Source organism: Ptiloglossa arizonensis, chromosome 9 (assembly GCF_051014685.1).
Source record: "Ptiloglossa arizonensis isolate GNS036 chromosome 9, iyPtiAriz1_principal, whole genome shotgun sequence".
NCBI classification, from domain to species: Eukaryota; Metazoa; Arthropoda; class Insecta; order Hymenoptera; family Colletidae; genus Ptiloglossa; species Ptiloglossa arizonensis.
This window is the reverse complement of record NC_135056.1, coordinates 3954084-3973191: the sequence shown is the minus strand read 5'-3', so window position 1 is coordinate 3973191 and position 19108 is coordinate 3954084. Positions and strand designations below refer to the sequence as shown.

Below are 19108 nucleotides of genomic sequence, written 5' to 3'. Positions count from 1 at the left end.
AAGAACAAAATTTGGCATAACATTTTTTTAACCGGAGCTTTGTTTTCGAAAAAATCGCCTTTAAACATTGTTCAGCTTTGTAAACGATACAGTTGTGCATTTTTCTACCACGGTTGTCTCCATTCAAGAGAGTGTTTTTAAATATTGATAATGATGGAAATGTTCAGTTTACTATATAGTTCGGTTCACGATAAAAATCAGACTAATAATATAACGCATAATAAATCAATTTTTCTCATTTATTTCGTCTTATTATATTATTGTTAAGAAATGGCAGCGATGAGGACTTTTTCAACAATACTTGTAATAGCGTACTATACTGTGGTATTGGAATAGAAAGTAGTAATAAAAAATAAATTAATTATCAGCAGAAAGACTTCGTGCTGCTTTAACTACGCAATAAACAATGTTTGTAAACATAATCAACGACAACGTAATCGTTCACAAAGATGAACAAACTTTAAAGTTAACTTTCTCGAAAACGAAGTGCTGGATAACAAAATGTTATATCAAATTTTGTTCTCACCTTTTCACGTAGAATGACTCACTACTCTGTTGTACTATGAATTTCGGTCCACCGTATAGATATAAGGAAAGTATAGATGCAGTCTTGTGTGGAGAAAAATTCCCTGAAAGTATCGAATTATTTGGTCAATAATTCCGCTTTTTCATTCAATCCGGCTATATCACTAACAATAATTAGGCACATATTAAGTTTTAAATAAAATTACAAAGAAGTTATTATATACACAAATTACATAATTTTTCATGAAAAAAAAAATATTATGCTTTTGAATAGAAATTAAATTAAAATATCATTAAATAAGGAGCTCTTAAGGGAGGAGGGTTGAAGCTTCGTTAGTTTAATAATGGATTTATTCCTGTTTTGTATTCAATAATTGTTAAAATCGGTTCAACTCAAATTTTCGAAAGATTAAGTAAAGAATATATCTGGCTGGAGTCTTTTCTACATCGTTAGATGTATACAGAATAATTCTAAAATAGTAGGTCACCGCACTTAGAATACTTTTCTTACATTAAACATTAATCAAGGTTCTACTAACAGGTGCGGAAGTTGTACTTCCTTTAGAAGTTGCAACCTTTTTTTGTTTGCAAAAGAATTTTGCAAGAGGTTCTGGTAAATTCTCAGGGCCTTGGTTTATAATCGAATAGGTGCTCTCGTTAATGTTTTTACTCGATAATCGTTTAAGAATCACCCTTTATATATATATATGTAATTTAAAAAATGAAAACTTAAATAAGAAGGTAAATATGAATAGATAAATCATCATATTCTACGACAAAAAGTCTCTTAAATTTTAGGTACCTTTTAACAATATCTAGTTTGATATTCCTTAGACTGATATTGGTAATGATAATAATTACCTCCACGATAGACCTTTAAATAATTTAATATGTATATACGAGATTTGGAGTATTAAAATGAATCGATTAAATGAGAAATTCTGAAAAATTAAAGTGCAATTTTATCGATTTAAACGTATGTAAGTGTGTTTTTCAATATTGAACAAATTTACAAATCAAAAATGTTTTTTATCGTAAATAGAGGCCAGTTGAATATATTTAATTATACAGGATTCAGTTTGGGACAGGTGATCGAAAACAAAAATGTTAATTTAATTCAATATTTCTTACGTTACTTAACAATACTAAGGTTTAAACAACATCTTATAATTTGTATGAATGTTAGTAATTAATTATGTTTAAGCGAGAGTAGAATTCAATGTACACCAGAATCGTCTACATCACGCTTACTCGAGCCATACATCCGAGGTAAACATCAGGTTTAGTTAGCATTAATTTATGTTTTAGAGAACGAAGAAGAGTATACTACAATGTCCTCAAGAAATATTAAAATTATTATAATAAGAAAACGTGCTTAAACTAGTATGGGCAACGTGCATAATCCTTGATATAGGTCATCCGGTGTTAAGTCATAGAAAATATCTAAGGATATTTCATGTAAATCGATCATTTAAATAATACTATTTGTATATTGTTATTTTTATCCACATCTTATTGTTGTACACTGTTGACGATTCTTATTATATAAGAATCTGATAGAGTAAAAGATTTTATGAAAAATATACTCGTAGAAGGCACATTTTAAGAAAGGTAAAAGCTAATGCTAAAAATTTAAAAAACAAATACTACTGTATTTACTAACAGAACGAATATAGTAATTTAGGAAGTACGCAATATATACGTATTGCATTCAATTTTTTATACTTAAATTCATTTTCTCATAAAATGATGAAATCTCTATAAATTTATTCTCTGATATATGTAAAATGTTGTAAATATAATGTTTATTAATATTAGAGTATATCAATTCTTTAACTATTGATTTAAGTTCACAACCTTTTTCAATACCTAGAATATAAATACGATAAGATATACTATTTTTCAATACTTAAGATATTAATTGATTTAAGTTAAATAAAAGGCGCATGCACAACGGAGATATAAAAATTGTTTCAAGTGATTTTATTACTTCAATCTTTGTATCATAGTATTGTATTATTTGTTTCATATTTCTATACGTATTCGAATTTATAGCATTAATCGTATAAAAAGCGGTCAAATAAAGTTTATAACGTACAAATAACACTTAATAACAGTAACAGTTCTCAAGAAATTATAATATTTCATCGAAACCTTTACATTGTAACTGTTGATCAAAATTACCAAATTATCAGCTACTCTAAAATAATAAATAATTTAATGTTTAACTTTTAAATGGATTTTATTGTTTTGTATTTGAAATTATTATTTTATTTAATTCAAATTATAGATATTTACAATCTAAGCAGTATCACGTTCCAGAATACAATCGAAGGAAATATAATATTTTTAAATATCTACTTTTTAACCGTATTTACTGTTTACTGATCTGTGAACATCGATATTAACAAATAGAACTATTACAAACAGCGTTTACATATGTATGTATATAGATACTTATGTGCAAGATGTCCAATAAATTTTAATATAATGGACGAAGAGATAATAATAATAAATTTGTTTGATTTCTTGCATAGTTTTTGGGAGGAATAACATTGAAAATGAAACAGGTTTAACTAAACATAAGTAAGTTTAATGCAATACTGATCTAGTAACTTTAATATAGTTACATTTACTTTACAAGATAACAATATTACAGCATCCTTTAATAGCAATATAAAACATACAAAAAATTTATACAAAATTTGCAAAAATCATTTTGTAGACTCTGCTGAAAATATCGTTCACGGTGTCGTAAATTAAATTGTGAATTTCATATTAAATTAAATTTTTTTCAAATTAGATTAGATTTTAATAAGGAACATTCATGAAGTGCTCCCCACCCTCTCTCTCTCTCTCTCTCTCTCTCTCTCTCTCTCTCTCTCTCTCTCTCTCTCTCTCTCAATTTTAATGAAATATGCAAAATTGTAGAACAGTTAAAAATAACGTTATATGGTAGTTTCATTCTTTAAACTTGTATTAATTTGCTAAAAGAAAATATGTATATGTACCTTGGAAATTCTTCAAATGCAGAACTAATCATTCAAACGATTGATTTAATTTATCTTTCTCAGTAAAAGTTAACCGCTGTTGGTAATGTGAACAAATAGTAAAATATGTTTTAGATATTCTAGTCAAACGATTATAGTTTTATATTGAAAGCCATTTTTCTTAAAAACTACGATAGTAATAACAAAAATGTATTCTATATTATTTTTTTAATTTTTCAAAAGAAATCATCTCGTTTGCTTTACCACGTGCTGTATTGACAAGGTGGTCACATGTGGTCATACTACATCGAAACGATCATTTTTTGTACTCAGTGACACAGATTTTGATCATAGAGATTATCCTCTTCTTTTATTCTCATCGAAAAAAATTGAACGTCAAGGATAAATCTTTATTAAGAACCGATTTTGCAATATAAAAAATTCAAAATGAATTTTCATTTTATAATTTTCAAAAAAATATGATCCGACTCATAGATGTATTTTTTACAAAATAAATTATTCTTAAAACGAATATTTCAAAATTGACATTATACGAGCTGTTAAATATTATGTTGCACCACAATTCAAATACCCGACCTACACACTCAACCACTACGGTCTGGGTTAGGTTTTATTATCGTTATTGTTATCATTTATGTATTTTTTACTATCAGTAAGATAGTTCATTGATCGTTTTCAAACAGAAAAAAATGAGTGGCTACCGTATCGTGATCTAAATTTTTGAAAACTATAATGGAGTACTTGATTTGTACGTTCCTTGTTATAAACACCTTTATCCTTGGAGTGCCTAATAATCTGACTATTAGTCCAATGAAGTTACAGGTTTGCAAACAGACGCATGTCTCTCAATTATTCACCACACTTTTGAATAGTTTCTGAATTCGCCGTTGTTCATGAGCAGAGGCCACTAATTTCAATTCTAATATTATGAGCCGGTAACACAGTTTCAGCATCGACACGAAATCTTGTACATAATATGTATACTGTATACAGGATGTTTCAGGTAACTGGGTCCATGCACAGTTCTTAAACGGTAGAAAATATTAAAAAATTTCATTACACAAAAGTAAATAATGTCGGATAATGCATAATCCAGTGTATGTGTCTACTTCGAGAGTAGAAACGTTTCGAAAATGTTAAGATTACCTCTATTTCTTTAAACAAAATGATATATTTTTTACGCATCGATAGATGTAACTCTTTACTCTCTATAAAAAAAATATTAGAGCACTTAAGTCGAAAATTCGATTGTCTTAGAAGATATTTGAATTTATTAAATAAACAAATCGTATTAAAACTAGAAATCTTTTAACTTTTTAACAATAAAAGAATACTATTTCGTTTAATTTTTAAATAATTATTCAAAATATTGGGCCGGTCGATGTTACAAACACCTAGCTATACCTCAAGCTGAAGGAGTAGGGAAAGGTAGCTAAATGTAGCGAGACAACGCAACGGGTGTTTTTATTGCCATCTGCTGCATCTGTATCGCGTTCCTAGCTAAGAAGTACAATACAATAGGTACATTCGTTACATTCTCCCACTCCACCTAACAGCCTTCCCCCACTCCGCCTAGCAGCCTTCCCCCACCCTTTCGGCTCAAGATTTAACGTATCTACCTCGCTATCGTGATAGCAGGTTACTTGGCATCCCTGGTACATACAAGTAAAACACATAAGAAACGTTCAAACGTATGTAGAGACATAAATCAAAATACAATATTGAAAAATGCCATAATACACTTCTACAGCGAATAAAGAAATACATATACCGATATGTAATAAAAATGTATAATAAAATATATAGTTCCATTTAAAGAAATAGGTGATCTTGAAATTTTTTATATACCTTATTGAATCGTTCAACATGATTTAATTTCGCTTAATGAAATTATGTTCTATATTCTACTGTTTAAGATCTACGGCTTGACCCAATTGCGTGAAACAGCTCGTATACCTCGTCTGTGATTCAGAACTAAATACATACACATTGCAAGCAATATTTTTTTCAAGTTGTACAGATGCGGAGCTTACAAGCTCCTTTACCATTTTCGTGTCACTTCCAACGTTATCGATTCAAACTGAAATAAGATTACAACGCTACAAGCGGTAAGTATTAAAATTAAATATACCAACAGTTGTTCGAAAATGATCCATATTTGAATCAATCTGGATCTAACAGACGTATTAGATTTGCCTAGATTTGTATTAGATTTTGGGTAAAAATCAAATACACAGTGACATATTTTCTATAAGTGTTACATCAGATAAGATAACTTTTAAAATTGACAGACTGAATAAAACATAACTTGCTCTATACGTCCTGCAATCACTCTACAGTTATGATAAATTATACAATTCCACGGAAAATTTCAGTCAGCTTGCTCAACTTATTTTCTATGTAAAATAATTCTATTATACTATTACTGATAATACAATTTGTAATTACATATTAAACAATATCGATTTCCCAGGTCTCACTAAGTGGAGATTGCTGTGTGTAAATAATGATTTAAAATATCATTCTCCTGATCCGTATAGTCGAATAGACTAACTGTAAATCTTTGACGTCATTCAACCTGTAAAGTACATACATATGTATGTTGGACCACTATAACCAGAAATGTTCTTTCTCTTAGATCTCCTAGGTAAACGAACTAACTGTGGATCTACCTATGCTGATCATCCTTGGGTACCACTACCTTCGTCGAGCACCCCAGGCGCTACTTGACTTCTGGTAACCTCTGCTAACACGTATTAACCACAAATAATCGTTGATCAGTACTGGTAACAGTTCCTAATTTTGAATTCTACCTGTTTATTTTATTTTCTCTATTTGTTCTTATGCAACTGTACTTAATCGATAATCGATTTTACGTTTTCATTGTTATGAATGTTTTCTTAGTCCTTAACTAAATATTACATCGAACGAAGAGAATTTAGAATAAGATTAGTTTTAAGATTGTATCGCGCCACTCTATCCTCCCTTATAAGCTAATAAAATAATTTGTCCTTGCGAATCGTGGCTTTCGATAATCTGTGATGGAAAGTCCGAAACCATTAATGGTTGAACAAATTAATTGATCGAAATTCGTTAAAAAAATATCAATATATTATCGAAGTAGTCAACAACCGTATAAAAATTCGTTAAATATTTAGAGGACAGTTCGATATTCGAAGAAGAAGACGACGGAAATATAACATATACGTAAATTCGATTATGCCATCACATAATATTGACTTTCAAAAATACCAGGTCGATGTGGAACCAATTAACGCCATTTTACTGAAAACGAAACTACATTCACGATATTCAAACAGTTTAAAATATTTTGTGTATGTATTAATGACAAAGATAAACCAAACCCGTATTGAAAGCCATACTTGCACACTCATGTCAATGCAAAATTGGAGAACGCGTTGTTGGGTGTTATTTCCATGTAGCAATGATTATATGATACTTTGGATTTGCTCGATTTGAAGTTTCAATTCATCTACCCGCTGAGTTTCTTGCTAATTATTTTGAAGACGGTTCGTAGAAGAAGAAATTGACGAAATGTAAAATATACGTAATTTCGATTATCATCATATTCATACTTTGAATGCATTTTTGAGAACTTTCCTATTGTTTCCTATCGGAAAGTAATAAGGACATTTTTTGTTCCTTGAAAGACATTCTGAAAGATTCTGCATAAATTTTTCATTTCAAAATTGGCATTTTTTAACATTCTCCTTTCCGTCTCGACCAAGATCCCGCACACACCTGTCACAATAAATTCATTTCAAATAACACAAGTAGCTTCCTTTCTTTCTCTTCTTTCTTTCCATTACCTTTATATGATCCTAAACTAATCATTTCATCATTTCTTTCTTAGAATATGATTCAAATTATGGAATATAAATCTGAAAATAACTAAAACTTGTGTAGAAACTGAACGATTGATAATTACTCTACTCTTATCATAACCGCGACATCTATGGTTTTTGTTATGTAACGTGTTTACAATGTGATATGCAATCGCGTGAATCCGTTTTGTCTTGTGTAAACCGCCGTAGAGTACAGACGTATATTGTAAAGTGAAATACAGATAGATTCTAAAAGCGAAGTTCAACCTCTTATTAAGTGCTCTGCCCACGTAAACTCTAATAACTTTAAAAATTGTATTAAGATGCTAAAGTAACTATAACTTTGAAAATATTATTAGTTTTATATCACTAAAATGTTCCAAGGTTCATCTGTGACAATGAATGAAACAAGGATAATTTTTCTACATTTACTACCTTTACTTGGTAAAGTTATCGAAGTAACATTTTCCTTTAGATACAATAAGCGGTCGACCTTAATTTCTGAGATATTTGGAAAAACTTTCGATACTATTCATTGAACTCTACATACACGTATACGTCCGTTGCATCGAATACGCAAATGTAGACTGCTACTTATTTAGTATGTATGTATTTATGTATGTCTATACACACATGGTAGCGGCCGACAACTGACAATAAGATTGCATGGCCGAGAAAAGAAATTCCTTCAACCAATGCCGATCTTGTAGACATAGAAAAATTTGCATTTACCAAAATTCAAAATTGTACGTGACCTAAAATAGCATCTTATAGTTCGTTACCACTATCTTGTGTAGAAGTGTGTGCTAAACTCTTCTTCCTCCATCTCTTATTTTAACTTAATCACTGAAAACAACAAAGAAAGCATCCCCATCAGACGCAACATTTCCGCCCCGTGAACGTAATACTATTTATATATTAACAAACGTCAACATGCATACATATCGTAAATAACGAATCGTGCATTGAGTTGTCGTGACACTCGTAACACTGCGACGCCCATCTATCTAATACCTCATTTATAATCCAAGTTTGTTTTCTACTTACCTGGTAGAGTGCAAAATGTTCTGCTTTGCCAACGGAGTATCCCCTCCTTTGTAATCTAAACTTCTTAACTCTCTAGTAAATATTTAAATAGTGATTGGTCAGAAAAGATCGCAACTACCCAGCACCGTATTGAATTTCCCCTACCACTCACACTATCAGAAGTCGCGTATCAGTGAGCTCGACACTTCGGATTACTTCGGGTAATCGAGAAAGAAGGTGAATGTGAGGCTTTTTCTCTTGTTCTCGAAAGATCTGAAGTCCAATTTTCGGATAGATAACTTGATTGACCGTCTGTCGTTTACATTTGGAGATCAAACATTATCCACGATTCGTTTAACGTAGGAAAGTATTGTAATGAAGAGAATGTTAAAAATTACTTGTGCGTATAAAAGACCCAAATACTGCTTTCCTATCGATATCCGATAATAATATGGAAACAATACATACTCTGAATTGGTGCGATCGGATAGCGAGGAGCATGCCCTTTTAAGATGTCAGTCTTCAAAATTGTAATTGCGACTATTTTATTCATTATTATATCGACTCTTTCTATCACAATATTAGTCTTTTAGTGACAAGCAACTTTACACGACAAGTTCATGCAATGCATGTGTCGTTTATTGATTGATGAAATATTGTGTAGTTTCTAACCTTCTTAAAAAGTTTCAATATTTAAATTTGTACACACACTTAAAAAATGAAAGGGCAGGTTCACGAATTAGATAAAGTATATTATCTGTTGAAGTTACTAACAGAGAAATATTGGAAATTCTAACATGTTTGTTCACATCAATACCATAACAACTATACTATGCAAACCTATTTAAATAATAAAACTTTATTACAGTCTGTCTCCATTTTATGCAACATTTCAGGATTTTTTTCATAAATAAATGTTTACATAACTCAGAAATGACTAATAAAATATTGCATCCCTATTATAACAACATTTAAAAAACTACACATTTTCAAAAGAATTAAAAGAAATAATTACATATCGTAAAGACAAAACTTTACTTGGATATAATGATGAAATAACGAGAGTGGCATATAAGAAACAAAAGCATGAAAAGAAGAAAAAATGTTATTTCATTGTAAAAACTACAACTGGTTCATACTCCATATATAATTTGTAAAAAGGTTATTAAAGGAATTAAAAATGAAGCATACATATTTCAAAAAATTTAACATATTGAGAATGGCAACATTCAAGGTATTATAGAAAAAAATGCTCAATGGTTTGCTCAGTTTACAAGCAATTTATGTGCAATATATACAAAAGGTTGGGTTTGTTTTACAAAACAATCAACAATATCAAATTAACTTAGTTATTGGCCTTTTTGCCCCCAATGTATTAAATCACACAATGAATCAGGTCATACACTTCAAGTGGTGAACTAATTATAACTTAAAATGAAACGATTGTATCATAAAAATGTATATAAGTCCAAAGTTTGACTTATGTAATTGAGGCTTATGTAATTCAGTAGAACATTATAATATTCAAACTGTTAATTAATGCATTACATTCTTTTTATTTACACACATTACGTTTTCTTTTTCTTCTTGAATAAACATATTTTTACACCTATGAAACTGTTATCATATAGTTTTTCATCCTCAATTGAAAAATATCTTGGGTAGTTAAAAAAGTATATTACATCAACTAATCAAAGTGAATTACTTGAGTACTTCAAAACTGTTGTTACAATTACCCATTATCCATTTGACTATATGAAAAACAATCTTCTTAATCAAATTTTACTTTTTGTATGTTTATACTTTTTTATAAAGGTAAAATTCTTTTTTACATTTTTGTACAATTTCTTTAGTAAAAAATATGAATATGTATGTGATTTGTACTTTTACAAAGTTTTAAATAATTATATAAAAATACTTTATTTTGTATTACCTGTTTAAAAAATAATCTATTTTGTTATATGAATTATATATGTATTTTATAATTAAAAATGTATGTTTATTATGTACCATACTAATTATTTTTTTCTTTAATTTTCAAAAATGATTACAGAAGAAATAAACTTTTATTTATCAGTTTTATGTTATCATACAATAAGTATATTTGATATGTTGATATACTGTTGTTAAAATAATATTTAAATTTGAAACTTAATTTTTTGGTTATAAATTAGTTGTACTGAAGTAAATAATCGCGATACTTTTACTTTAAAATTGATAATGAAAATCAAACTTATGTACAGATGGCACACATATCGATATTCGCCGACTGAGACGACGCAAGATTTATTTTGGTTTAGAAATTAGTGTACTACCGTGAAAAGTGGAAGTGTACGGCCGTGCTTTTTCGTAGCACTTGCTCGGGACTCAATTTTTAAGTACTTGCTTATCGGAGATCAAGAACTGAAAGAATGACCCGTAAGTTTTTGTAGTATATTCTTATTGTAATGTTAGAAGTAATTATAATGTGACGAAGAAAATTTGGAATAACATACAAATATTTCGTAACTGCCATTTGTCTACAAAATAACTTTAGAATTAAAGATACAATATTTAAATATAAGTTTTTCTCTCGAATTATACTTTTATTGATTATTTATATTATTTATACAATGTACTCGTATATATAAAAAGCAACCATATTCGTCATAACTCTTGTCGATAATTCAACTTTCATTTCTCTTTCCTCTGTATCTAAAGTGTTTGTTTCTTTCTTTTATGTTTTTGCATCTATAATTGTTGTTTATTGTGCTGCCACGTGTTTCATATATATTTTCTATATTTTTCTTATTGCAGAAAAAAATAGATATTAAATTTTGTAATTGATACCAATTTTGTTTATTTGTTTAATATGTAGCACTTCTATAAAGTTTCCAAAATAGCTGGTTTTGTTTATATATGATTTCATATTCATACTTTTACATATTTTTACATATTTTTACATATTTTTACATATTTTTACATATTTTTCTGTTTATTTTATTTGTACAATGTTAGATTATTTTTGAACACTTACAAACATTATTTAAATATTGTAAATTATAACTTTTATTTTTTACTTAAATATTTGAATCCAAAAATGAAATTTTATTGGTTAATGTAATTCAATCCTCTTTTACATATACAGTACAGTTTCTATAAATCTGCTATTTGCTATTCCGAAATGTCCAATAACCTGGCATTTATCACCTGTTTTTATGTTTTAACTTTTCTTTATAGAACAATTGTTTACTGTCCTGTTAGTCAGTAGCACACAGCGCAATTTTTACGTTTCTCTTTAGTTCCTAAGTAATATTGTGGTTTATTGTACACAATATTGTGATTTAATCAAGGTTCTGATCACATATCTGTTGAACTAGTGAGATTGTATTGTAATAGAATTTGTATACTGAATAAAACACCTAAATATTATGCTACTTATGGACACAAATGGAAATGCTTAAACTGTTCAAAATTATAAACATGATAATAGGGAAACAATGTTTCCAAGTGCATTTTTCTTTGAGATTTCAAGATATTGATGTTTTTTAAAGTGAAATTCTATGTTTTTTTATCTGAATAGAATTTATTCAACTACTTCAAATGAATTTTTAATGTTCCATCTTAATATGCATTTTGCTATAACACATCATTATCGTATTGAGTAAAAACATTCTTTTAATTTAATGTAGGTGGAAATCAGCGCGAATTAGCACGTGCCAAAAATATGAAAAAAACTATAAAGAAGTCAGCTGGTGAACAGGACAGTAACAAAGGTCTCTCGCTAGAACAGCGCAAAGCACGGTAATAATTGAAAATACATCTGTACATAATTTTCTATGTTCAAACTTTCTTAGAGAATTATTTAAATTGTTTAAAAACTCATTTCTTTTGTATTACAACATATGTACTGTATCCAAAAACAGTTTACCGTAAAAGAGTATGAAATTTTAATCTACCTTAAATTAAAGTTTTTAATTATATATAAATATTTTTAAATATGAGTATATATTGTTTTGTAATTATAAATTCAAATCACTTTAAACAGTTGTACCAAAAGTATAAAACTAATTTAAATTTATTATAATTTTAGAAAACTGATATTTAAAAATTGCAATAATTGTAAATTTAAAATTTTTTTAATGAATGTAATCATATATCTGAAGTACATTGTGTTACAATTGTGTTAAAATTACTTCTGTTATTTTAGAGATGCAGATCGAATGAGAGAAAAACAACTTAAGAAGCAGCAAGACCAGGAAAGTGTTAAACAAGCTGCAAGATAATTCTATCAACATGCCATGCAAATTCTTTGGCTGAATTCAGTATAAAGCTTTAACAACTATGCTATTAAAATTCCTGATCATAAAGCACCAAAGTTAAGCTTAATGTGAGTGCATACAAGATTCATAGTGTTTTTGATCATAGAAAATATCTTCAGACTGCATACTACAGAACTTAGTTAAAATAATCATGTTATTTACGTGTTGTTTACACAAACAATAATAGTCATTGTGTATAAAATTATTGTTACCTACACCTTAATGGTCAAAGAAAATGCGCATTTGACTTGTTTATCTAGATATAAGGATCTGACTTAAATGAGGGTATTTGTAGTACTAATTTTCAATTTGTAAATTAAAATTTTTAGTTATTTAATATGTCGTGTAAGAAGTGACTTTAACTGAGTACAATATCAAGGAGGTATGTACTTTTGTCATTCTGTTTGGCTTATAATAAATTGTTCAATTTTAATATAGATATCGAATTTTTTTGCTTTATAGCACTATATTTATTGCAATATCTACAATCTGGAGACAATTATAGGAAATAATCGATTTGTCTACATTTCGGAACGTAAAATTTTCTATAGGAAATGCATACTTAAACCTTGTAATAACTGGAATTGTTAATCGTGAAATACAGTGGAAGGTTATAGTAGTTAGATACATTAATTTGACAATGTACAGAATTATGATTCTTCTACTTTACGATTAGAGTCTAGTGTTATCATAAGATAAATTTGCTTTCTTTGTATCAAAAGTCCAATTACTATTTATCAGATAGGCTTATCTCACAAGTCAGAATTGATACAATGATAAAAGAATATTTCTTTCTTTTTGGTAAAATTATCAAACCTGCACAAGGAATATTAGTTGCTGCTATAACTACGTGTTAAGTTCAACAGTTTTGTAATTGCGAATAGTTCCTTTTATTTCCGAAAGTAGATACGATGCCGCAATAACATTTTTTAAGTATTACATTAATTAATACTTTCGTTATAATAAAAGTATTGAAAACGTAAAAATTACAACCACATAATGCAAGCCTGTTTATAAAAGGGGTCCCATATGCCATTTAGTCTTTCACTATTGTCATCAATTGTAAGAAATAGTAATACTTTAGAAAGAGGGAAATAAATGAAAACAAGCTTCCATTAATCGTATTGGATGTATATTATTAGTTATAATTACTGACTCTGTATCAAAGTGATGAAGGTGCAGTAGGAGAAGTTTCAAAGCTTAATTTGTGCAGGTTGACTTAATAAATATTCTATTTTCAATTCAAAATGCTATTTCTACAGTGACCATTCTGTCACATACAGAGTATATTTGTAATGAAAGTGGAGGATTTATTAATATTTTCTAGAAATATAATTAATACTATTAAGTGGTATAATGTATGCTTTATTATCATAATGTGTTAACATAAATAAATATTAAACGAAAGTATTAATTGAATGGAACACTTATAAAAAAAGTCAAGTGTGACTCTTAAATGTAAATAATAGAATACTTATATAATAAAAGAACGTGAGCAACGAAAATAATCATATTTTGGGGAAAAAGCACCACGGGGGCTCAAACCTACACCAAAAGAACGTCACTTTGGTAAGCAAATAGAATTGAGTAAAATTTTAATTAATACAAAACGTCGTATCCGTTTTTTTTTAATAGAAATAACTCGGATTTAGAAATAAGGGGGGCGGGGGCATGCAACGATATGAAAGTTGGTATGCGATTAAGACAATTACGCTCCGTGAGTTGATGCGGTACTCATATGTTCAGCTTTGGCATTATTCCCATTTTTTTCAAATGTCTATGTACATATGATTTTGACATGTTTAGCATTTGCGACATTTCTTGCACTGACAAACTCCTCGTTTCGTTTATCAGATTACGAATTCTGTTTTCGTCCGTTTCGACTGGATGTTCGGCTAGTAGCTTATCTTTCAGTTTAAAATCTCTCTTCCGAAATTGATCAAACCACTTTCTATACATACAAGCCGATAAAACACCTTTATGAATGATACAAATGTTATTTGCTGCAGTTGTTGCCGTATTCTTTTTCGGGATGGCAACATGAAATGACGAAAATGGACACGCATTTCTCTCATTTTATGGGGTATTAAATATAAAATTCTTATGACTTCACTGGCTTTCAAATGCCTTCTGCAGACTAAATTGAAGCTTAACCGTTTCAGTCACTCAAGTTCTAGCTCTGTGTGTTTATGAAATGTAACGCAAAAAGTATAAACACAGTGGCATGAACTTAAAGAGGCAATCTGTTACTTTTAGATTAAAAAATCGATTTTTTGTTATTTTGTTTCTCTTGAAATGTATATTCTAGATTGTAAAATTTGAAAAATTAACAATTTTGCTTGCAAAAAATTACTGCAATCGTACGATTTTTAAATTAAAATGGAAAATAATATTAAAATTACTGTTACTACTAGTTACTAATGTAATTAATAAAAAACGAAGTTATGTATGTAGCGATACTACATATTTTGACCATTTCAATAGTGAAATCAACTTTTCATGCAAATAATATTAATTGTTCAAATTTTTAAATACATTTTAAACATTTATAACTTCACAATACGACACATTTATATTAAAATTAAGCAATACATCTGGTGGTCGTTAATACTTTTTACAGTATTTTATTATTATTTTTAATAATGTAGTATTATTAGCCATTCTTTTATTTTACAAATATACATGTAGAGTGCAAAAATTTGTTATTTATTAATTTTAGGGATAACTTTATTTTTAATTGTATATAGTATATATTTTTCATTGTAAAATATTATAAAGAATATATTAAATATATATGATTATATAAAAATTTGACGTAATTATCTATAAAAGGGTTTCACCAATTTTTATGAAATTTAAATATATTGTCAGAATGAAGATTTTGAACAACTTTTTTCTTTGAAATAATTGATGTTCCGCCTTAGTTTCCGAAATATTCGTAAATAAATTTCGATACTATTCATTGAACTTTGCATATATGTACATATATGTGTGGTAGCAGGTTCGTGACTTGTATAGACCGCCGCGCCGCTTGTCTAATATTTCTATAAATTCATGGAAGCGGCCGATAACTATGCTTATAACAGGTGAACTAAAAAATTTCGATTTGCGTGACCGGTCGTCTCATGATAATCAAGAAAAAATTTGACCCTAATCTTGTGCGCATGGAAAATGCATTTGCCAATCTAAGATCATATGAAATCGGTATCGGTTGGACGTATATTTTTCTCAGTCGATCACGCAGGTCAAAATTTTTAAGTTCGCCCATTATACATCTTAACCCTTTGTACTCGAGAAGCGACTGAAAATCACCAACCGATACACCGAAAATGTTTCGAGCACAAAGGATTAATTGCCATCGTTGTGTTTACAGAAACACTACACAAGCGACGGTCTTACGCTTATGTATTGTACTCCGCTCCTAAGTTGGTTTTCAGAATGGCATAGGGGTCGCCACACATGTTTGATTCGCTTTCTTTATTATACAGTACTACAGGCTTGAATTAGTAGATGTAATTGATTCGACCAATACTAAAAATGCGTGTGAATTATGTTTAGATAGGTAAATATATTTCGCTATACCAACTAAGCCCACATACTTCCAGGTCATAAACGGAATTCATTATGTAATAACAGCAATTTTTCGCGAAACTCTTAGAAGTTAAGGTTGAGTAGAGGTTATACGTATAAGTAAAAGTTGAGTAGAGATTATATTATACGGGCGAGGATTTGTGCTATAGTAGGATAAAAATTCAAAGCACATGTCCAAACTTTGTGAAGGATTTCTTTAAGAAAACGAAGAGGAAGGAATATTAAAAAACATGCGCCAGTTTAATCGTCGGATTTAATTCTAATTGAGTTCCATTCGAGTCACTTGTACAGAAGGATTAAACATTAATGCTCAAGATCCAAACAAGAACTCTGGGAAGTATTACAGACTGTTTGATAGGATATTTCTCAAATAACAATAACGAAATTAATCGATAAAATCCCTACATTAATTGGAACATTGAAAAGATGTAAAAACTCATTCTTTGATGAAAAGGTTGTTAAATGTTGTCTTTGTACTATTGTTATCAATAAAGATATAACTATAATTTTTATAATTTTTTGTATTATATTACATCAGCCTATGATTAGGTGTTGAGTATGCAAAATTATAGCCCCATTTTTACTCATTTACGAATCGTACACAAATATGGAAGTGGTGAAGAAACTTTTCGCCGGTAAAGTATATAAATAGGGATATATTTTTACAGCCTTCATAAGTCTTATGTCTACCTCATTCTTTAAAGAATATTAAGTACAGGTGCCAAATTGGATATTGCAATTGGTTCCAGGTAGTTGTGAAGTAAGAAAGCAATTGGTACGAACTTTATCCGTGGATAATATCAACAAGCATGGCATATAAAGGGATTTGATCTTAGTATCACACCACAAAGTCATACCGAAAGTGATATATCACCGAATACTGAAATAAATACCGGTATTATTTCGGTATTCCGTTCGGGTAATGGTAATAGGAGTCATCAGAGATTAAAGTAACGAATCTTCATGCTCTCGTCATTGAACTAGAGAATCGATTTTTCATTTGTTTACATCCTAACTCTCTTTATCGTTAAGTCTACTATTCTACTCTAAAATGCAGAAAACTGTACGTGGTGTGGAATATTCTTCTTCCTTTACAGACTATCATTGCTGTGGTTGTAAGATATAAAATTATGTTCAATTTTGCAAGATTATTAGGTCGAGAGTTTCAAAAAATCGTATCTATCAAGTGAATTATAATAATATTAATTATTTTGTTGCGATATCATAGTAATTTCAATATTATATCGGTACCGATATGAAAATGCCAGTAAGTATAATCACGACAAGATAATAATACCGATTTTTTATTTTTGCTTAAAAAGAATTTTGAAAATTATAATGAAATCTAAAAATCGAAAAAATTACTGTTAAATATAGGTAAATATACCGATTATCTTGAATTTCGGGTTTTATAAGGATTACGACCGGTTTATTATCCATACAATTATTATTATCGGTTGAGAGAGGTGTCCTTGTCATTGTGGAAATCTGCATGAAAGCTGCGGGTCAATACATGTCACCCATTTTTGTTTTTCCAGGAAAGAACCACAAGTCTAGATTAATGAATCATGCTCCACCTGGTTCGCATGCTATGTACCACGAAAGTGGTTGGATACAAAAAGACAGCTTCATTGTTTGGTTCGGAAAATTTGTAGAATTTTCTAATCCTTTACCACAAAAACTTGTACTTTTTCTTTTAGATAGGCATGCGTCGTACCCTAAAATTTATGAGCTAATTAATATTGCACAAGAACGCAATGTTATTTTACTTTATTGTCCATCTCATTGTGCACACCGGCTGCAATCCCTTGATCTGACATTCATGACACCTTTAAGTATTTATTATAAACAAGAAATACAAAAGTGGCTCATTCATCACCCGGGGAGACATGTCACAATATATGAAATAGCAGAATTATTTGGGGCAGCATTTTTAAAAGTCGCTCAGATTCAGACTGCAATCGAAGGCTTTCGTAAAATTGGAATACTTCCAATCAATATTTTCCTTTTTATTTTAATATATTATAGTCTTACTATTCGACGAAATTCCCATTACAAGGAGGCAATATAGAAAGCAATATGAAGTACGTTTTTACACAAAATTTTATAGGATAAAAATTCTCTACCATAAATTGTCCAGGACACGATTCGTTGAATTTGTGAAGACCTCAGCACGAATGAGCTATTACAAAGATGTGAAGGTAGTTTTATACAAAACAACGAGAATTTAAGTCAATCACTTGGACAATAACTTCTAAAACAATGTTTAGTGGAAGAAATACAATTGACATTGTAGTATTTACAATTACTAACATTTTTAACAACAGCTATAACAATATCTTGCTAATGATGCAATTTAACAATAGGTTCCATCAATTATGATTACTGTCAAACGGACGAGCGACGACTGAGTAAGGCTGCAAGGTTGAAGAAAATAGCAAAAGGGCTCCACAACTCCTTAGAGAAACTTAAAAAGAGAAAGCCGACAGTTTTTGTGAAGTAGAAGGAATATTGTATGGATCTGGAATAGTTGGCTGCAGGTAAAGTTTAACAAATTTTTCTGTGTTAGAGAAAAAGATATTTTAATACTTTTTTTACGTTTTCCCCAAAACTACATTTTTCAACCTGGCTATCACGAAATCTCGGGAACTACACATCCGAGATACTTCAAATTTTATAGATATTCTGCATAGAGTATTCTATAATGTAACGTATGATTTTGTTGATATGTCAATTATTTAATTTTTTATAAATATTTAAACTTGTTTTTTTGGATAAAAATAATTTCTTTTTCTTCAAACTTCGACCA

The 19108-nt window shown here is 29.3% G+C and overlaps 2 protein-coding genes across 11 annotated transcripts; both read left to right on the top strand.

Moving 5' to 3' along the window:
• Nucleotides 1-7639: 7639 nt before the first annotated feature.
• On the top strand, nt 7640-13147 carry LOC143151321 (putative SERF-like protein). 4 transcript variants are annotated; one of them, XM_076320356.1, is made up of 4 exons: nt 7640-7825; nt 10651-10825; nt 12079-12190; nt 12597-13147. In XM_076320356.1, the coding sequence occupies exons 2-4, from the start codon at nt 10819-10821 to the stop codon at nt 12670-12672; spliced, it is 195 nt and encodes a 64-aa protein (XP_076176471.1). In that variant the 5' UTR covers nt 7640-7825; nt 10651-10818; the 3' UTR covers nt 12673-13147. The 4 variants fall into 4 exon arrangements, with proteins under 4 accessions (XP_076176471.1, XP_076176470.1, XP_076176469.1 ...); XM_076320355.1 differs by lacking the exon at nt 7640-7825 and adding an exon at nt 8516-8644; XM_076320354.1 differs by lacking the exon at nt 7640-7825 and adding an exon at nt 8654-8921.
• A 2446-nt stretch (nt 13148-15593) lies between these two features.
• On the top strand, nt 15594-18804 carry LOC143151720 (uncharacterized). Of its 7 annotated transcripts, XM_076321125.1 has the most exons (4): nt 15594-16753; nt 16838-16934; nt 17049-18500; nt 18666-18804. In XM_076321125.1, exon 3 carries the CDS (start codon nt 17792-17794, stop codon nt 18368-18370), a length of 579 nt encoding a protein of 192 aa, XP_076177240.1. In that variant the 5' UTR covers nt 15594-16753; nt 16838-16934; nt 17049-17791; the 3' UTR covers nt 18371-18500; nt 18666-18804. The 7 variants fall into 7 exon arrangements, with proteins under 7 accessions (XP_076177240.1, XP_076177242.1, XP_076177237.1 ...); XM_076321127.1 differs by lacking the exon at nt 16838-16934 and having other exon boundaries at nt 15594-16270; XM_076321122.1 differs by having other exon boundaries at nt 16838-18500.
• Nucleotides 18805-19108: the final 304 nt, after the last annotated feature.

Coding starts and splice junctions, on each gene's coding strand:
- LOC143151321 (XM_076320356.1), top strand. Junction 12,191..12,596: donor CTAGAACAGCGCAAAGCACG/GTAATAATTGAA, acceptor CTGTTATTTTAG/AGATGCAGATCGAATGAGAG.
- LOC143151720 (XM_076321127.1), top strand. CDS start 17,792: ATGAAAGCTGCGGGTCAATACATGTCACCCATTTTTGTTTTTCCAGGA.